General features: G+C 43.3%; 1 protein-coding gene across 1 annotated transcript in view; it reads right to left on the bottom strand.

The window, feature by feature from the left end:
- Window positions 1–21244, bottom strand: part of COL9A3 (collagen type IX alpha 3 chain) — a 63326-nt gene that overhangs the window by 971 nt on the left and 41111 nt on the right. Inside the window, exons 12-31 of the mRNA XM_083146788.1 lie at window positions 20342–20395; window positions 19782–19835; window positions 19606–19659; window positions 19345–19398; window positions 17388–17441; window positions 14373–14426; window positions 13078–13131; window positions 12587–12640; window positions 11711–11755; window positions 11558–11611; window positions 11158–11211; window positions 10181–10234; window positions 8843–8914; window positions 8070–8105; window positions 6421–6465; window positions 5477–5509; window positions 4568–4714; window positions 2243–2297; window positions 237–419; window positions 41–118 (exon numbers count right to left, since the gene is read on the bottom strand). Of these exons, the coding sequence (XP_083002914.1) occupies window positions 41–118; window positions 237–419; window positions 2243–2297; window positions 4568–4714; window positions 5477–5509; window positions 6421–6465; window positions 8070–8105; window positions 8843–8914; window positions 10181–10234; window positions 11158–11211; window positions 11558–11611; window positions 11711–11755; window positions 12587–12640; window positions 13078–13131; window positions 14373–14426; window positions 17388–17441; window positions 19345–19398; window positions 19606–19659; window positions 19782–19835; window positions 20342–20395 (1288 nt within the window). The remainder of the gene's footprint in view (window positions 1–40; window positions 119–236; window positions 420–2242; window positions 2298–4567; window positions 4715–5476; window positions 5510–6420; window positions 6466–8069; window positions 8106–8842; window positions 8915–10180; window positions 10235–11157; window positions 11212–11557; window positions 11612–11710; window positions 11756–12586; window positions 12641–13077; window positions 13132–14372; window positions 14427–17387; window positions 17442–19344; window positions 19399–19605; window positions 19660–19781; window positions 19836–20341; window positions 20396–21244) is intronic.

The raw sequence follows: 21244 nt of genomic DNA on the forward strand, positions 1-21244 counted from the left end.
TAAAAAGTCTTTCAACACTTAAATTTGCTTATGAATCTACCTTGCTCTCCTTGATCACCATATGGTCCATCGATACCTCTTCCAACTGGTCCTTTGTCTCCTTTATTACCATAATCACCTAGAAAATGAAAATAATGTTTTATTCATTTAAGAGACTTTGCATACTGAGGTAAAATTGGCTAAAAGCCTGTATTAATCACATTGGCAACTACATGGAACTAACAACCTGCCCTCACCTCTTGGACCAGGATATCCCAGATCCCCAGTTGGCCCTCTGTATCCTGGAGGTCCACGAGAACCAGGATGTCCTACTCGTCCAGGAACACCTTGTTGTCCAGGTAACCCAGCAGGGCCTGGTCGACCAACTGACCCTGGAGCCAAAGGTCTTCTGAGGTTAGCAGCCAACTGTGCAATTTGATCTGGAAATACGCAGAGAATAAAGGAAAAAAAAAACATTGGTCATGTTCAGAATCGATCACATTCAAATGAACTCATGCTTCATAAAGTAGTGGATAGAATCCTGAAGTGGCTGCATTAGCATTACAAAGTCGGTACTTGTTTCCTAGCAGGGCGCCCATCGCGGGCATCGCATGTACATCGCATGCCATTATAATGACATGCGATGCGACCGACGCGATTACCGCGATTTTACATAGGGAACAATGTTAAATGTCCCAATTGACCCGATTTCACATAGTGAACAATGTTAAATGCCCCCCCTCCCCCCAATTGTTAACGCCACCCCACGATCAATGTCAACCCGAAGCGTGCCCACGAGGGGCGGCGGTACGCGTCCTCCAACCTTTTCATACCCCCACTATCCACGTCGGTGTGGCGAGCCCCGCGAGGGGACACGGATTGCTTAACATGTATGTTAAGTAATCCGTGTCCGCTCGCCACGCTTCGGGCTCGGTGGCTCGCTGCGCTCGCCACACTTTCTATTCTCAACTCCATGCCGACGTGGATAGTGGGGGTATGAAAAGGTTGGAGGACGCGTACCGCCGCCCCTTGTGGGCACGCTTCGGGTTGACGTTGATCGTGGGGTGGCGTTAACAATTGGGGGGGGGGGGCATTTCACACTTCAGGGTGGGTATTTGTGGTCTGTGGGCCATTTAACATTGTTCCCTATGTAAAATCGCGGTAATCGCGTCGGTCGCATCGCATGCGATTTTTGTCAGCATGCGATGCGACCGGCGCGATTTTTTTCCTTGCGATGCCTACGATCAAAATCGTGGGCGCCCTTCTAGGAAACAAGTACCACAAAGTCACTACCTTGTCAGTCTAGGATAGCATTGAAATTAGTTTTTCACAAAAATGACAATCTACCCTTCAAAATCATAAAACCACTAAAATAATATAGGGATTTTGGAAAGGGGTGTGGAATATTAATCCAACCCCAATAGGCCGACACATGAAAAGGTAGGCATGAGTTCACATTTTTGGGGTATTATTGTCGACAACTGACAAAATGGACCCCCCCAATCAATGCAACGCATACCCTTGCATGGCTCGCCACTATTATATCACTTCCGCTGTGCCATCGTGGATGGTAAAGTAAGAACGAGCCTGTTTAAAAAAACAAAAACATGAAAAACTCATGTTGACCTTTTCATGTGTCTACCTTTTTCATGTTGACCTTTTTGACCCTGTTGACCTATTGCATGTCGACCTTTTCGGGTAGCTCTATTGATGTTCTATCTCAACACTGTAGATCTGTCAACCAGAACCATTTCATAAGTCCATCCAAAGTGACTGTGCTAACCAAGTTCACCCACATAGTGTGGGCCAAGTAATATCCTATGTACAGTAATTAAGGGCTATCGCTGCTCCTTACCTCTCTAATTCAAGTTTTTTATGCACCAGCAGCCATTAGATGGCGCTCAATGGAGCACTTCAACTGTTGACCATTGTGACACGCAACACCGCCAGCAATGAAAATATTATGTTTTTCTGTCATTTTGATGGGCTAGTACCTAATGACAACAGTATTGTTTTTAAAGAGATCCTTGTGTCAGTCACAAATGGCAAATAATTTTGTGTTAAATTATCAAAATCAGATCACCAATGAGGAGATTACATGCTATATCCCGCTGGATGATACAAAAGCCAGTGCATATGGCCATCGTCTGATAGGCAATCTTCAATAATATCTGCATGGGTTTCCACACTTGTGGCTTGCTATAGTCACTTCTGTTTATTCATTTTACAAATAAGGATTATCCGTAATACATGAAATGCTCACCATTGATCATTCCCCCACACAACTCCCGGATGTGCTGCTCACTTGCCAGCTTACCCTAAAACAAAGGAATGTTTGTTATTGTTATATAGTAAAATAGTTCTATAGCGAACATTGATCCACTACTCAAATGTATTGAGATGCTTCAGCTGTATCAAATTACATAGTAAGCGTCGTATTAGAACAGAGGGAGGTTCAGAAGAATTTTGAGGAAAAATCACTTAACAGAACGAGTAGTGGATAAGTGGAAAAAGCATAGTCTTAATGCCTAGCCCAAGTATGTTTCATTTGCTGTACTTTTAAAGTCCCCATACACTAGCGAGAGGTATCGCATGCAGCCTCACATACAGTACCTCTGCAATTGCCCATGGCGGCTAGGATCGCATATGTATGCTACATAAAAAGCAACAGTATTTTCCATAAATCCATTAAAATTACATTGTCCAGATTTAATTTTGCCCCATTTAGTGTGATCTGTGATCACAACTAATTCGATCAAAACTGAGCCTTGTTTCCATTTCATTGTAAAGCTGGATACACACTAATATTTTCTTTACAATCTTTTTGATTGGAAGAAAAATCTGCTAAATTATGGTAGCAAATTACAATTCACTAATTGATTCAATACAATACCAGAGTTTTGCTCCAACCAGAAAGATTGAACCACAGAAGATCAGAAGGGAGCCAAGAATGGACCCTTGGTGGACTACATTTTTCAAAATCTCCATTCAAATGCTAACTGTTAAAATCTTTTAATAACTTTTCTTGGTAGATGAAATTAAACTAAAATGGTAACTTGTGAGTTTTAAAATCCTCTAGACATTCCCTAAAGTTTATTCTTTGAAGTTTTCCCTAAGTAAGTCGGTACTTGTTTCCTAGCATGGCGCCCAATTTTTTCATCTTATGCCATCGCATGGCATTGCGATGCGATGCAATACAATACAATTTTTTATTGTATAAGCACCCTAATGGGTGCTTACAATGTTAAAAGCAGCCCCAATAAGATTTGTTTTATTGTTTAAGCACCCTAATGGGTGCTTACAATGTTAAATGCACCCCCACTATTAACGCGAACCCGAAGCGTGGCGATGCCCACGAGGGGCGGCGGTACGCGTCCTCCGACCTATTCATACCCCCACTATCCACGTCGGCGTGGAGTTGATTTTAGATATTGTGGCGAGCGCAGCAAGCGGACGCATATTACTCTACATGTACTCCGCGTCCGCTCGCCACACTATATAAAATCAACTCCACACCAACGTGAATAGTGGGGGTATGAAAAGGTCGGAGGACGCGTACTGCCGACGCTCGCCACGCTTCGGGTTCACGTTGATAGTGGGGGGGCATTTAACATTGTAAGGACCTATCTGGGTGGTTGTACAATAAAAAAATCATATACCATCGCATTGTATGGCATACAATTTTTTTATTGTACAACATCGCATACCATATTTAGTCTTATGGTATACAATGCGATGGGCGCCGTGCTAGGAAACAAGTACTGAACAGTCTATGACTTATGCTGGGTGCACACTATAATTATCTGGATAATCTGTCCAGTCTTTCTGATTGTAGCAAAAATCTGGTAATGTATGGGAGCAAATGACAACCAACCATTTATTCCCAATAGACGGGAAATGATTGGAAATGGATAAATGTATTTAATTAATATGTCTGAACATCCATTTTTGTCTGTTTTGTCTGTTTTTTTTTCTTGGACACACAAGCAGCAATCTGATAATTAAAATTATATGCAGCATACCTATATTCTATGAATAACTGCATCTCTACAGGGGGGGGGGGGGGGGGGGAAGACCTGTTTGTGTTTGCACTGTGCGAATCTGGTAGTAAGCACATGCAAATGTATTCAATGCATAGTTGTGTGCCTTTAAGTTGTATCTACACTTATGAAAGGGGATAATTAAATGGTTGATAGGTATGTTCTCAGTAGCCAAAATGTCATCAGCATAAATTCCTGTGCCAAATGCCATCATGATAGTATATCAACTTTATGTAGATTATATATATAGCAATAACATATGAATCTTGTTATAATATAAATGTATTTCTTATTTCAATAGAGGACTCACTGATTAGCCCACTGCTGGAATTTGGGACCAAAAATGTTTGGGAACAGTACAACACTGCTTAACAATCTTCTGTAGCCAGCTTTTTGGGAGAGCGGGAATGCTGATAGTACAAAGCTCCGCCAGATGCCTAATGACTGCAGCCACATTAACAAGGCCATTTAGACTTTGTTGCACTTGTGTAATGTACTGTAACTGCTTATACATGGTAAGAAACAAACATTTATAGGGCGATACTCACAGGAACGCCATTTTTTCCCGTTAAGCCAGGGACTCCTTGTTCTCCTTGGAAACCCATTGGGCCAGGTGGGCCGGGAATTCCTGGTACACCTGATGTCCCATTAGGCCCAGCAACACCTTTAGGGCCAGTTTCACCTCTCACTCCTGGCTGGTGGAAAGACACAAAAACACTACATGATCTGTACACAATATCAGGTCTGGCTTCATATAGCATTTGCAGGCGGAATACAGCCTTCTAAAGAACTTTATACACCATCTTTCAATCTCATTGTCGCATCAGCCATTCTAGAGAAGATACACAACCTTCTGTTCCATTAGTGTGCTCTTTCGGGAATATATGGCAGGATTACAGAAAATGGGCCTGACTCAGTGATGGGTGGAAATTCAAAGACGCTTGAAAGTGGTTTGAATTTATCGTCCGATTTGAAGAAGGAACATGTAGGAGACGTCTCTGAAGTAGAGACTCCTTCTGCATGTAGCTGCGAACGTGACCGACATCGCAAGCTGGGATCCTGAGGCTGAGTAAGTCTCATGTCACACAGCTGGCATATGGAAGTGTGTGTGTGTGGAATGGGGGGGGACACTGGAAGGTCAGGAAGTGCGGTGACACACAGACCCTTGGCTCTGCCCTCTAAGAAAATGGTGGGAAAGTGCCTCCTTTACTTGAATGGTAAATACTACTGCATGAAAACCGCATCTTTACCGCTACTGTGTCTCTATTTTCATATATTACGCCTTTTAGGCTATGCAGAAGAAATGTATTGTTTAGTTCAGTAATCTAACCTTTTTGCATATATTGTGGTACGTTGGAGGTTTTCATGACAATTGTAGATTACAGCGGTAGTGGAGATGTTTTTTTTTTTTAACTCGACAAATGTGTATTAATGTATGGAATTCTAAAAGTTCTTACCTCTCCTTTCTGTCCAACACCACCAAATGGCCCCTGCAAATTACAATGAAAAGAAAGAATTGAACATCATCCAGAGCAATGGAGCACACACTTAATTTACACTATCCACTTTCCATTTCTTGAAAATCCTACAGTATCTGCAACACACACCAGCCTTGTGTTTCCCTCCTATGTCCCTATAGATTGTAAGCTTGCAGCAGGGCCCTCCTACCTCCAAGTCTGTCTGTTGTTACCCAGTTTGTTTGATCACTGTCTACTATTGTAAAGCGCTACGGAATCTGCTGCGCTATATAAGAAACTGTAAATAAATATATATCAATATCCAGAGGTCCAGCACAGCCACAGATAATGTTCCTTAATTGGGTGCCAGCACAGAGCATACTTCTGCATACTGTGCAAACTTCTGGTCTGACGACGGAGCCTCCAAGCTCCGAAACCTTCCAGACAGCAGTTTTTAGTTTATTTATTCTTTCATGTCAAAATCAGACAGTAAGCCGACGTTTCGGACCCAGCATGGTCCTTAATCATGGCGTTTCTGAATCCCACACCAAAGTGCAACTGCGTGGGATTCAGAAACGCCATGATTAAGGACCATGCTGGGTCCGAAACGTCAGCTTACTGTCTGATTTTGACATGAAAGAATAAATAAACTAAAAACTGCTGTCTGGTTAGTGCCCTGGCTCTAAATCTCTATGGACTTGGACCATATATTTGTTATATGTGCCTGACGGGAGCACCACAAAGAAGAAAACACAAACCGTGAGTGCATTGGTACCAATATTGTGTATATATATATATATATATATATATATATATATATATATATATATATATATATAACCTGCTGCTAACATGAACATGAGTAGATAATTAAAGGACATGTATGAATGGAAATGATATTTGAAAATGTATATAGTGATTACACAATTAATTGTATAACATACCAGCTCTCCTTTATCTCCTGGAAGTCCGTCAGAACCAGCGAGGCCCTGAAAATGAAACGGGAAATGTAAGCTCACTCAGAGACTATTCGTATACTAGGGATCCCCTCAGATACACAGCAGATCTGTTGTAGAGGCTAATGATAAAGAAAGCAAACACATCTGTACATCAAATACACAGGCTTCAAGCCTTATACACACATAAGACGGCTTTTTGAATGATTGGCAGATCGGAACAACAACATTTTTAAATTGCCCAGTGTTTACTCACTATGTTGCTGACAAAGCGCACTCGCTCGCACCGTCAGCGTCATCCTCCAATGGCCTTGCATGCAGGTCCGACCGGAGATATTGCTAGCCATAATCAGCAAGTGTGTATACACTTGCCGATGCCAGGTCCCATCACCTGCGTTGTTGTGCTGGGCACATGGCATCTAATGTATATCCAGTTTAAGATTATTTGTTTTATCCAAAGGCAGAAAAAAAGAGAGGATATTATCCTTTTCATTGAGTCTGACACCGGAAACAATGGGTATAATGGTTTAAGCATATGTGCAGGCTCATACTCTATTCCTGCTAGGAGTTCTGTTTAATCAAGCCCAACAGATAGAGAGGAGGAAAAGAATATCCTCCTATACCATCAAACAACAGAAGAGTAAGCAATGGGACCTCACCTGGGCCCTTATTCTGATCTCGGCGGTACGGCCCGCGTGCGGCCGTACCGCCGATGTTTTCACTCTGCACATGCGCAGAGGTCACTCTGCGCATGTGCAGGGGAAATCGCCGCACAAAAAATGTATACGCCGCAAAGGGGGCGTATAGGGGCGTGAGGGGCTTAATAGCCTCATTACCCTATGCATACGCCCAGCGTTTCATGGGCGTTCCCATGCAAACGCGGGGCGTATGCATGGTAATGAGGCTATGACGCCAGTGATGGGGGCGGAAAGCTGACATCGCCGGATGTCAGCTCTCCACCCCCATACAAGCTTTCACACGGACGATTGTCCGTGTGGTCTAAGCTTGCGGGAGCTGGTGGAGCGTGCGGCCCTGCCTTCGATGGTCGCCGACCATCGAATGCAGGGGGCAGCTCCCACCATGGTGGAGGCGTACGCCCCACCATTTTCATGCGGATCGCCAGCCGTCCGCGTACGGACGGCCGTGGCGATCCGTATTGTAGGCGGGGATTGGTTTGTGCGGCCGGAGCAACGTATGCGGCTCCGGCCGCACAGATCAGAATAAGGGCCCTGGTTGTCTGTTCATATGTTCAACAGATTCTACTGGTTTCCTGTGTCTGTATCCAGCAATGCTAACTTTGGTAGGAAGGTGTTTTGTGCTGCTATTAATGAGTTTACCACTTGTAGTGACAGCTTTGAAACAGCTGCGGGAGTGCGCATCATCGCTAGTTGGCAATCTGGGGGGCATACACACTAGGAGATTTTCAGCGGAAAATCGCTCAAAATGGCTGTTTTAACAGATTTTCAGGTTAAAATCGTCAAGTGTGTATGGGCCTTAAGAATTGATTGTATTCATGCATTTTGAGCTATGTTTCTAGTAAATGCGTGTGGATGAGCAATACATTTCATTTTTAAGCATGTTTGCAAGGTATCATCAACTGGGGATCATAAATAAATCCAAAACATCTGTGCACTTACCTGGCTGCCCTTTGGGCCTGCAGCTCCTACAGGACCCTGGAAAAGAGTATTTTATATAACTTAATTTATTGCATCATGGAACACATTCCTGCCACAGTCGGCATTCACATCCCTTAGTCTTTAACAGGAAAACCTATTCCACTAATTGCCAACTAATTGAGGAATATAATGTGGGATTAAAGGCCTCATTTGTGGTGTGTACAGTAAAGTTCAGGACACCTTATAATGGTAAAACAGTCTGCTGGGATTTAATGGGCATGCAATTATTTCTGTGTAGTTCCACTGATCAAAACAAATCAGATTTGTAGAGACTAATCCCTTTCACAGCAGGGGTGCTGCAGCCCCTTTCCAAATTCCCCACACAAAGGATAAATATACAACACATCAAGCTCTCTGGATAGATTCACTATTGTACCAAAACCCTACACAATTCCATATATTGCCTAATGTACAATCTACAACAAATTGTATCTATTACCAGGCACAGAGGAGCTCCCTGAGCAAGTTCTTCGACATTCCTATCTTAATTTACAGTAGCAGTTGGTGTATTAAGAAGCACTGAAATGACTATTTATACAAATATATTTATATAACAGGAAATTTTAACTTAAGCAGCAACAATATAAATGATAATATCACTATTATCTGTCCGCTGATTTACCCTTTATTATGCAAATCTTTGTCCCACAAAAATGTAATTTAGACTCAACCAGAGTGAAGTGGTGTGTTGTGGATTTTAATGTGAATTTTGGGCCTGTATTAAATTTTCTTACCCGTTCCCCAAATCCTCCACGAATTCCAGTAGGGCCTGGTAAACCAGGGTCACCGATGTTGCCTTTTGGCCCCTGACAGGGCAAAAAAAAATGTCAGTGTTAAACAGAATTAAATGAACAGCTTCGTTGTTTCCCCAAACCAACACACATCTGCCTGTATTCAGCTAATGGTTACAGTATACCTATATAACAAGTAACTCATTTTTAAATATCTTAGATCCCAGCAATCATTCTACCTTGACTGGAAATACACCTTAGATGTCAAATATTTGACACTAACAAAATGACAGGAGAATTTGCAGGCGGGATTCAATGTCCTGCCTGCCGCGGGCCGAGAAGGGGGTGTGGCCGCAAGCTCATCAATTCCCGGCCGTTCCCTGCAGAAGGAGCCCGACTGCTTGTGAAGTCAGGTTCGTTCTACTGAGATCCCCTGTTCAATGCTGTCGGGGAAGACAGCATTGAACAGGACCCTGCAGCCATCTCCCCCATCGGAAGAGGGCTGTGGGAGATTGAATATCCCCCATAGCATTAGAACTGCAGTACAGACTGTGATATATATATATATATATACACATACATTTATATACAGATGAAGTGCTTTCCAGACAGCCTGAGGAATCGCCAGATTCCCTGAGCTGGGGCAGGCTGGCGGTCATCTATCTGGGTGGAATCTATCTCTTTCCATCCTTCCTTCCTTCCTTCCTTGCATTAAGTTATTTTACCAGTGGTTATAGCACCCCCTCAATGACACAGTAGATGTCATGCTTTCATCCTTTCCTATAATAAATCTCTCTGACTAGTGATGTCAGTTCTGGCAGCTATTTGCACCTGAATGCTTGAAATGCCCTGTACATGTGCTGGGTGCGTGCACCCATGGGTGAAAAAACGTCCTTGCGAATGGAGGGCGGGGGGGCGGTCCATTATCATATGGGAACGCCCTGCGTTTCATGGGCGTTCCCATGAGAATGATGGGCATTCTCATGCTAATAAGGCTGTGATGGACATGCAGGGAGCGGGCAGCTGGCATCACCGGCTGTCGGCTGCCCGCCCATTCCCCCGAGCGTACACGTATATGTCAGCGACCAATGAAAGATGTGGGAGGTTCCCAGTGGCATGCCAATGGATGTTTATGTACCAACATTCTCAAGGCGGGATGAACCAGAATAACCCCCTTTGAGAAACCCTCATCAGTTGATCAATAAATTGTGTTTTGTGCAGTGCTGCTGTCAGTATTGTATGTCAGTCAGTTATTATGTACGTAGAACTTTTCCCATGCTGAGTTGTAGCTTTTCATGCAAATCATTCTGCTCCACTATTATGAAGCAATGAAATACTGACCTGATATCCTCGTATTCCAGGTACTCCAATGGGTCCTTGTAGACCAACACCACCCTAAGGACACAAATACCAGGATGAGCACAATGGGGATAGTTTAGCCACTGGATCCCAGTCCCACCAACAGCATAGCTCTATTTGGATCCTTACTGATAACTTGAGTGTCTCCTTTTCTCATGTATAATATTATAGGGGCTTTAAAGTGGGGTATGCTCCTCATTTTGGCCAGGACACTCTATTTAGACTATAGACACGCAGTGGATGGCAATGCAGCTCTGTTTGAACTACATATCTCAGAATGCCTTGCTAATAATATCATTTATTGTAACAAAAAGTCACTAGTTGTATTTCTGAGCATCCTTCTTGGACTGCTTGTTTTGACCTTAAACCTATTTGACAAAACATCTTAGTACAAAGAAATGTTTTGTACATGCTATACAAGTACACTGACTTAATTTGACTAGATCGCTTTGAAAATGACCCTACATTGCTCCATGTGTGCGATAGGTAGAGCAATGCTCTGCCCCACGCGTCGCTATTACCGGGGCGATGCATACCATATGCATGCATGATCAATCTAGTCAGATTGCCAATGTTCTCACCGCAGAACACTGGCCCTGACAGATCGCTCAGCACACATCGCTGACGCAACGCTGTGATCTGAGCGATCTAGCATCACTCACATCACTCTGCAACATTGCCACAGCTGTAGGCCCTAAAGGAGTACATCTTTTGATAAGACTTAAAGGGTAGTTGATTCATGGTCCGACAGCTAAATTCATTTATCATAAATATTAGACCAGCCAACAAAATGGCTGCTTCCACTGTGTATAGGCAAAAGTGTTATATTAAGACAATAAATACATATTGGCTGCTGTTCTGCATGAGTAAGTGCACCAAAAACAGAAAGGGGTGACCAATACAGTGAGTGAGATAAAGGTATGAAATAAGTGAAGGTAAATAGCATTGTATCTACTTACAGCTCCTCCTCTGGGTCCAGTCTCTCCTCTCTCTCCTGGAGGACCAGCTTCACCCTGTAACAGGAAATAAACTTTGTGCTGTAGGCACAGATTTTGCAGACAGGCATTATCATATTTTGTGTATGTGTGTGTTTCACAAGTGAAATAATTAGCTCCACCCGTGGATCCTTTCAAACATGTCAGAGTGATGACTACACCTGTGCACCTGCTAGGTGACCAGAAAAATGTGAACCCCTGTGGGGACCAAGTTTGGGAACCACTGCTTTAGATGCTATATGGGGGAAGGACATCACAAAGGGTGGTTTGGCCAAATGTGGGCAATTACTTTCATGTCAAATCTACAATCAGCATGGTAATTGTGTGCATAGGTTGTTGCAGTAGGGTGTTGGGGGATACATACGGGAATACCTGGCTCTCCAGAGGGACCAGCTTCTCCCAGTTCTCCATTGCTGCCCTGAAAGAGGAATCAATCAGTTATCTAATAAGTCTATGACATATTAATGCAAATCCAGTCAATACATTGGGAGTGTTCCCCAATGTGGTAACTACTTACCAGCTGACCTTTCTCTCCTTTTGTTCCAGCCTTGCCCGGAAGACCCTATTAGAACAGAAACAACAACAAAAAAAGTGTTATACTGAAATCTTGTCAGTGGGGTTCCAGAAATGTGATTTTGGAGTACTTGGGTCGTCAGACATACATGCTATTGGGGACTGCCACTTTTGGTGTCCAAAGTCAATGGTGCACTGACACGGCTTCCTAGCAGAATAAACATTAAACTCCACAATGCTAGAGGACAGGAATATCAAGTCTCTGATATGAATGCCTCAGTGTTGCAATCTATTTATCTGTGTACCAAGAAACATTGCTGCTTCTTCTTAAACCTAGCTACATTCTTATTATTATTTAACATTAGTCTTTCCAAACCTAGCTACATTCTTATTATTATTTAACATTAGTCTTTCCATTTCAAACTATTTTAAAGAGCTCCTTTTGTGTACCAAACCAGTATTCATTGGGCTGCTGCCTATTCACTAGGAATCAGTGACATCACTGAGATACTCCCTGTCACTGGACTGTCTGCATGCTTAGTAAACCAATAGGCTGAAAAATCACAAATGTTGGTCACACCCACAAACTAGCTGCTACCAGCAGTAGACGGTCATGTTACTATACTCAAAATTTCAGTCATTTTACTTTTTATTTACGTAGCACTGATTTTTAGGTCTAAACCCTGCATTTCACTGACATTTTTTCTGCCATATAGATCTCATCCCTGTCAGGATTTTGCTGCAATCCATTAACCACTTCATTTACAACTACCTACTTACTCAACAACAAAACATCCAGGTAAATGAAAATTCTCCCTCACATACATGTGCAGAAATAGGGGCCAATATTGGGTCTGCTGTGCGATTGTCTCATACTCACAGGTAGTCCGTTGGGTCCCTTCTCACCGGAAACTCCTATCTTTCCTGAATCACCCTACAACACAATAACCAAGATATTATAGATAGATTTCACAAAAATAGTGCTACAGTATATACACAGCAAGCATGCGTTAGAGGGCGATCAGCATTGAGGTGCATGTAAATACTAGATAGGGGGAGCTGCATAAATCAGCTAATAGAATTATACCTTCACTGGTTTTAACAACTCCCAGCAAATTGTAGATTCCTTACTCCCAACTTATGTACTACATGAGGTAACTATTCTGACACCTCCTAGTTAAGAACTAAAAAGTCAGAAGATTTAAGAGGCTCCGCTTTTGTGTTCATACTCAAAATTCAGATCAGGTGACTTTTTGCCCTTTTGCTGCACTTCTGGATGTATACCTTAAATAACAAAGATAGCTCAAAAATCCTGTGTGAAGTATATCTTGCTCCATGTGTGTAAACCCATAACAGCCCACCAGTACAAACCTTCTCACCATCCAGGCCAGGATTTCCATCTCGTCCATCCTTCCCAGGCATTCCCTAGAAACACCATATAGGCATGGTTAGTACTGGATCATGGTCACACCTGCATACATATATGAGGAGGAAGCACCTTCCTCTCTGGCAGTGGCCGCATTGGCATTCCCAATCCTCTAGACTAAATGTCTGTCGCGCCAGCAGCCTTGAGACTCTAGAGGGTAAGTGCCTGTATAACTATATGGGTGCACAGTGTTCAGTATGGGCCCCCCTGTTCCCAGGGGCTTGTGTGCACTGCACAGCCATTTTACCTCGAAGCACAGAGTTAATCAGGTTCAGAAACAGGTTCTGCAACATCTATAAGGAAACTGCACCTCGATTATCATGATTACAATGTTCTTCTCTCACGGGAATATAACTAGAATGCTGTTTTGCCTCCAAATCCATGTAAAACTGCCTGAAGCAGCTGTATGTAGGACGCCAATGGCATTACAAAAAAAATCATTAATGCTGAATTGTACCTTTTCTGTTTATACTGACATATACTGACATGTATCATCAAGGATTAAAGTGAAGGGGAACAGGAAGGAACTTTTCATCTATTGAACCCACATCAATAGATGATTAAGCTGGCACTAGTGTCATTGACAAGCTGCGGCCACCTCCCCCTTCCTCGGGTCCTGGGGGCTCCATGGCTCTCCTCCACATGTGGCCCACCCCTCCTGGTACGCACACATGCTGTGTCTGTTGGACAGCCTTCGTCAATTCCTCAGGCCCCAGCATGTATAAGTGATACTACTGTATACCATAATGTGAATAAGGGACACTACTGAGCAACGTAATGTGAATAAGGGGCACTACAATGTGGTGTAATAGGAATCAGAAGCACTACATGCTGTGTAATGTGAATAAGATTGTGGCATAATTTGATTTGGGCATTCTATTGTGAGACCACTGCCCCTTTATAAAGTATAAGAAGCATTAACAAATTTATAGATTGCAGGGGGGGGTGCCAAAAACCCTAGCACATGCCCTTGCTCTTTCTAATGGGGAGGGGGGAATAGATGGCAGAGGAAATTAGTTCCACCACCTCTCCTGGACCACTTTAATCCTGGTGTATCATCTAGAATTAAGCATTTTTGATGTTTGTTGTAGCTCTATGTGCAAATCACATATCTGCAGCAATCAGAGCACTTGTGCTAGACCATTTCACACAACTCCTTTGAAAACTGGTGTCTGCATCTTTAATTTCATCTAGGTGGGTTGACTTCCTACAGACATTTGTAAAGGGTATTATTACTTACTGGTTCTCCTAGAGGGCCAGAACCCCCTGGCATTCCTTTAGGACCGGCTTTACCCTAAAAGAGAAGCAACACCAAACGATTAGATAAATACAGAAGTTATATGTTTCAGAGGATGGATACACTAGAATTGTCTCTCAGACTTTGCAACATATTAGGAATAGATTTCCCTCTACCACTGACTAAGGATGCTGGTAAATATGACACCTAGATATGCTTAATTACCCCCATATTTCCTAAAATTCTGAACAATTAATATTCAACATGTGACATTAAAGCATGTCTACTCTGAAAGGATAAACTAAATTTGCCAAGCAGAAAAGCACATACAATGACAAACCAGAGTTAGCATTTGAGCTAGCTGTACTGACCCTATGTAAGATAATGATTATTACAGTTTTGATCATGACTAAACTTCATGCAAACTGCTCACTACCCTATGGGGCAATGAACACTTTGTGCCCAATCGGGCTGCTGTATAGTATCATTACCACGCTGATTTGCACACAAAAATCTCTTGTATATATGTATATAGTTATTGAATTGTAATTTGTATGTGATGAATTCAAATTGTACAAAAAGGTACAACCAGTGAAAATATTAAAATATAATGGTGATTAGAAAATGTGCAGTGGTTAGAAAGGGAGATGTGTGTCATGTACCTATCACAAAACAATGACAGCAAATAAAGGGTAGTAGAGAAATGGTATAGGCCCAATCATTTGGATCTGAACATGGGCGTAACTATAGTGGGTGCAAGGCATGCCACTGCTATGGGGCCCTGCTTAGGGGTGGCCAGGTCATAAAATTGCATACCAATTCTCAGCTTTGCCTGCTAAGAAAGTAGGTATGATCTATTGCCCAGCTTGAATTGTGTGACATTTCATTTTCAGCAAGAGGAGTGTGTAGTGGATGTTATAATGGTAACTGTAATGTGGCATTATTTGAACTGGAGGCCACTGTAATGTGTCATCTGATCTGTTCATTGTAATGTGGAGGACACTACAATGTTACATAATATGAGCTGTGGAATTTAATGTGGCACACTATGTAATGGAGGCACTACATTGTGGCATAATATGAACTTATGGACACTAATATAGCATAATATTAACTGAGGACACTGCATGTGAATTAGGGATATGGTGTTGCATAATGTGTACTGGCAGCCCTACAATGTGACGACATATAAACTATGGAACTGCAATGCTTTATAAAAATAAACTAGAGCACTACTATTAGTCATAATATTAACTAGGCACTACTATAGGGCATTATATTAACTAGTTTGCGGCATAATATTAACTAAGGTGCTACTATGATTCAGAAAATAAACTAGGACCCTTGACAACAGCTGCAGAAAGGTGTCTTTCTAGAAGCATTGGGACAGGGGCCCCTTAAGTATGGGCCAAAGTTCTGGTTATGCCCCTGATCTGAATGGTTTATATATAATATAGTTGGATGTGGAATATCTGTATTAGCATTTATTGGGCAAAATGAAATAGGGTGTGAGGATTAGAAATTGAGAGATTTCGGGAGAGTTTTTTTTAACCAAATATAATGGCTGTGATATTGTTGCATGCCAGAATTATGCTGTTGTTAAAATATAACTGGTGTCTCTTTTACCAATATACTGCACTTATGGTACATAGTACAAGGTCATTTCTGTTTCTCACTACTATATAATCCCAGTAAAACGCTCTTGCCAACAGTAATATAAATTGCATCCTAGTGAACACTATAAGGGTACTAATTTCAAGAGATAGTAGAATATTAAAGTTCCAGATGCATTAGAAATAAAGCAGGCAATATATACAGTAATGAGCTTACATAAAGTGGAACAATGCGCTGTAATACACATCTGCCAGCACGCTGCTATGCTTTTCACTTTCTAAACTAAATTATAAAAATGACAATTACTGACTATATACACTGCAGGTGTTATGTCATACTATATAACATTATCTACTGGTTATCACTATAATTATCACAACAGAGTAGTAGATTACAGTAACAGCAGGACTTAGTGGATAGAAACCGTCCAAAGGAAAACGTTTATTTACAAGTGCAGCTAACCAAGACAGTGTATTCGTGTCTATCCACTTTATCACTGACAAATGGGCAGTGGTGGTATTTACCTATAGGCTGCAGGATTGCAGAACCCCCCAGGTAAAATCCACCACTGTGCTCAGTCTAAGTGAAGCCCAATGCAGTCTGTGAGACTGCACTGGCTTCACTATGACTGGCAGTGACTTCCTATTGGAAGTCTGACCTGCCAGTCACAAAGGCAGTCCCTTTGGGAGGTGTTCCCTCCCTCCGGGGCTGCCTCTTTGGCTTCTATGGGTTGCAGCCGCAGCAACCAATAGAACCAGGGGCATGCTTATTTCCTAGGCTAGTACTGCCCATGTGCTGTCCCGATGCCTGTCATCTGTATTGTACAGACGCCAGTACAGTGATTTAACTTGTATGGGCTACTGCCGAAGCAGCCCATAGAAGATGGAGGCAGAGGTCAGTACTGCGCATGCGCTAGTGCAGGGGCAGCCAACTCCAGTCCTCAAGTGCTACCAACAGCTCATGTTTTCCAGACCACCTAGCAGGTGCACAGGTGCCCTCTTTACTCACAAATCCACAGGTAGAGATAAATACTTAACTTGTGATTCTGTGAGGAGACCTGGAAAATGTAAACTGTTGGTAGCTCTTGAGTACTGGTGTTGGCTACCCCTGCGCAAGTGCCTGTCATCATCCAAGTGCCAGGACCTCAGTGGTGGCTGGTACTGCCTGGAAGCATCGGCAGCGGATTTTGCCCAGGATCAGTAGGGACTAGCCAGGAACAAAAGCAGCAGCGGCAGGGATCATCCAGGATTAGCGGGAACTGGTCGGAAGCAGGAGCAGCAGCAGTGGGGGGGGGGGGGGGGGGGTGGCATCGCGGCCAGCGTCAGCCCCCCTCCCACTATATGTATGAGCCACAACCGCCACTGCAAATGGGTTATTGCAAAACAAGTAATGTATGGCACTTACAGTGTCACCCTTTGGTCCTTGGTATCCTTGATGTCCTCTTACTCCTTGATCCCCCTGAAATGACAAATAGATAGATTGCTGGGCAGAAGACCTTTATAAATATTAACCATTACATAATGCCCTAGATCCTTGGTGGCTAACCTTGACACTCCAGCTGTTGTTGAATTACACATTCCAGCATGCTCTGCATCAGATTTAGCATGGCCAAATAGCAAATCTGAAGCAGAGCATGCTGGGATGTGTAGTTCAACAACAGCTGGAATGTCAAGGTTAGCCATCAAGGCCCTAGATCAGGCATGTCCAAAGTCAGGCCCGGGGGCCAAATGCGGCCCATGCTGTCATTTCAAGCGGCCCGCAGCCTCCAGCTGGAAGTGAGCAGAGCATCAGATGTGGGAAGCACAGCACAGGACACTAAAGGTGGGGCCCCGGCAAGCGTGCCTTTACCTTGCTGTCTGCTGCAGTGAGGAGGTACCGGCCACCACAGACAGATATATATATATATATATATATATATATATATACACATCACCCTACTCCACAATCACAGTGACAGCAGTGTTTGGGGAGGGGGAAGCTTGCTCCCGTAACATGCAGAGTGGAGGAGGGTGGCAGCAGGAGCCCAAGCATCTCCTGTCCTTGCAGTTCCTGCTTTGCCTCTCCTTCCTCTGGCTCACACAAGGAGCTGGGAAACCTACAGAGAAGGGAGGGGGCAGAGTGGGGGACATACAGTGAAGGAGGGTCAGGCTGGGGGATATACATTGAATGGAGGCAGTGATGGCCATTCAGAGAAGGGGGAGCAGGGGCAGGCTGGGGGACATACAGTGAATGGGGGCAGAGTGGGGTACATAGTGAATGGGGGTCACACAGTGAAGGAGGGTCAGGCTTAGGGACATACAATGAATGTAGGCACTGATGGACATTAAGGGAAGGGGGACAGGCTGGGGGACAGAGTGAATGGGTGCAGATTGGGGAACATACAGTGAATGGGGGACATACATTGAAGGAGGGGTAGGCTAGGGGACATACAGTGAATGGGGGCAGAGTGGGGGACCATTCTAATGTGGTTAATGATTCAAAAAATGTCAGGCTGAATGGTCGGCCCCCACACATTTACACTTCACCAAATCTGGCCCTCGTCGCAAAAAAATTGGACACCCCTGCCCTAAATAGTGGTGTTGATATAACTTGCAATAGCTATGTAGTTAGCCAGCCATTTACTGCATTCTTAATTATTTGTGTAATCTCAGCAGTGCTGCTTATGTTGATGATCACAAACCAAATGGCTCAATGGATACAAATGTGTGGGCAAAGCTTTCCTGTGTCATATCAAAAGGCATTGAAAATAAACAACTAAATGTATTGTTTCTGCTTGCAACTACAAGATAGTTCCTGTATTTGTTCTGCTGGTGGTTAGGAAGCTAAACCTTTGCAAATTATTTCTATTACAATAAAAGATATTCCAGTTACATTGGGTCTCTGTGGTGGGCTGTATCTCATTAAAAAGGTTTTCTTGCCTCAGCCTGAATGTAACCTGTCACTCTCCCTTTCTGATCCCTGTGTCACCTGAATCATGAAGAGGATTGAGAAGAGGATTCTTCACCATCAGAGCAGTAAAATTCTGGAACTCATTGCCGGTGGGGGTGATTACAGCAACTACTGTCAATGAATTTAAATAAAAACTGGGTGCATTTTTGGCCACTAAGGGAATCCTATAGATATGACTTACTCAAGTCAGTAGTTACAAGTTAGATAGGTTGAACTTGATGGACTAATGTCTTTTTTCAGCATTCAGAGTAAGAAAATATTGGAGAATATTATTATGTACACTTGGTGCTCTAGCTAATATGCAGTCACTAGGTCAGCTGGCCGCTGTGAGTCCCACCAGGTAAAGGCTACAGTTGTGTTGGAGCAAATAATCAGTTACATGATGTGGAACATGCCTCAAGTTCATACGTACAGCTTTCCCAGGAGGTCCTGGCCGACCAGGGGGTCCCCTAAATCCAGTGGGTCCCTGAAAAGAAAAGATAAGAGAATAAATACAAGAAAGGTATCTGCACAAATAAGGAAAGACAGTAATAAATGTATGATGAGATGTTATATGCACATGTGTCTGGTACAATATATTACTTATAGACAGAAATATTAAAGCATAATACATTAAAACACAATACAAATTGGATGCATACTATAAATATAAATGTGACTGCTGAGCACTCACCCTGTCGCCTGCTGGTCCCTGAGCACCAACCAAGCCCTTCTGACCCCTTGGGCCCTAGAAAGAAAATTGGCCTAATTAGCAATGAAGTCACATATCACCTCTAATTGAATAGTGCTTTATATACAGTACAGCCATGTTTGATCTCACAGACAATGATGTGCGGTAGTTCTATTTACCTGTAAGCCCACACTCCCGGGGATTCCTGCTGGCCCAGGTGGGCCTGCCTCTCCCTGTGGATAAGGATACCAAGTCAGAGCATGTTATAACTAGACAGATTGACCAGCTCACAGTGAGATGCTGCAATTGCAAATACCAGTTCTAAGGCAATAATGAAATTAAGACCATGACAACAGAAACAAATGATCTCTGATGATCAGACGCTTCCTTACTACATGTGGTTTATGCTGTCCTAAGGCTGGCTACATGCGTAGTGTCATCCCGACAGCAGAGCCATAGGATCACTGTCTAATAAGGCCACACAACGTGGAGTACACTGTAGTCTGTTATACACAATTGATGGGGATGGTCCTCTTATAGCTACATACACCAACATGTATTATAATGATCCTACAGATTTCAAAAGGTTATCATTACTGTCTGAGATCCTAAATGAGCAATGTGTTGCCAGGTCTGTATAAGTGGAGCATACAAATATTGCATAAAGCCAATTTGCTGATAGGCCTGAACGTACAGGCAGTATCCCACACGTGGCCCTTATTGTTTTATCCTGCATTACCTTTTGTCCATCCTTTCCAATCTCCCCTCGCTCTCCTTTGTTGCCTGTGTGGCCCTGTAATACACGTACAGAGAGATTAATACCTGGCTTAGGTAGAGAACATATTGAGGAATAAAGTCCACATAAACACAGTGTAATACTCATATCAGGGTAATAACAGAGACTATGACAGATCCATTACAGTAAAATGGGGCCTACTCACCGCGTGACACTGCTGAGTGATCTGAGCAATGTAGATCACTCAGATCGCTCAGCGCTGCGCAGTCATGTGTCAGCGCTGTGTGCTGAGCGATCTGTCAGGGTGAGTGTTCTCTAGTGAGAACAATGGTCCTGACCGACCTCTCGCACCCGTGATCCCCCTTGGGTGCGGGGGAGAAATCATTTGATGGTCGGCGACCATCAAGTGATTTCTCCAGTACTCGCAGATCAGAGACACCTCTATGGTGTCTCTGATCTGCGAGCACCCTGTGTGGGAAGCAAGCGGGCAGTTGACATCTGCTGATGTCAGCTGCCCGCACCCGCGTTACTGGGTGATTTGCAAATAACCCCCAGAAAGTAGACATGAGTATTATGTAAGCCATTTAGCGCCCTGCTGGATTCCACTCTTTGTTTATGTTTTTAAACCTATGCATTACATTAAGTACATTTATTAACCATGGTTTATGTAATGGATGAATTCTGTGTGTTATTAACTGCAATTCATGGTTGCACTAGAATCACGTCTCCAAAAGCATGATAATCTGCTGCTCAGCACTGCTGGGGGTTAACCCAGACCTTAGGCCTGTCCATGGGCGGATTTACGTGCCCCCCCTGTCATTCCTGACACACATATGCCCCCCCTCTCCCTAACAGGGACAGCCGCCGCTACCGCCGGGAAGGACTGTAACTCTATGCACTGACACC

This window comes from Crinia signifera, chromosome 6, assembly GCF_055691185.1.
Source record: "Crinia signifera chromosome 6, ASM5569118v1, whole genome shotgun sequence".
Lineage (NCBI taxonomy): Eukaryota > Metazoa > Chordata > Amphibia > Anura > Myobatrachidae > Crinia > Crinia signifera.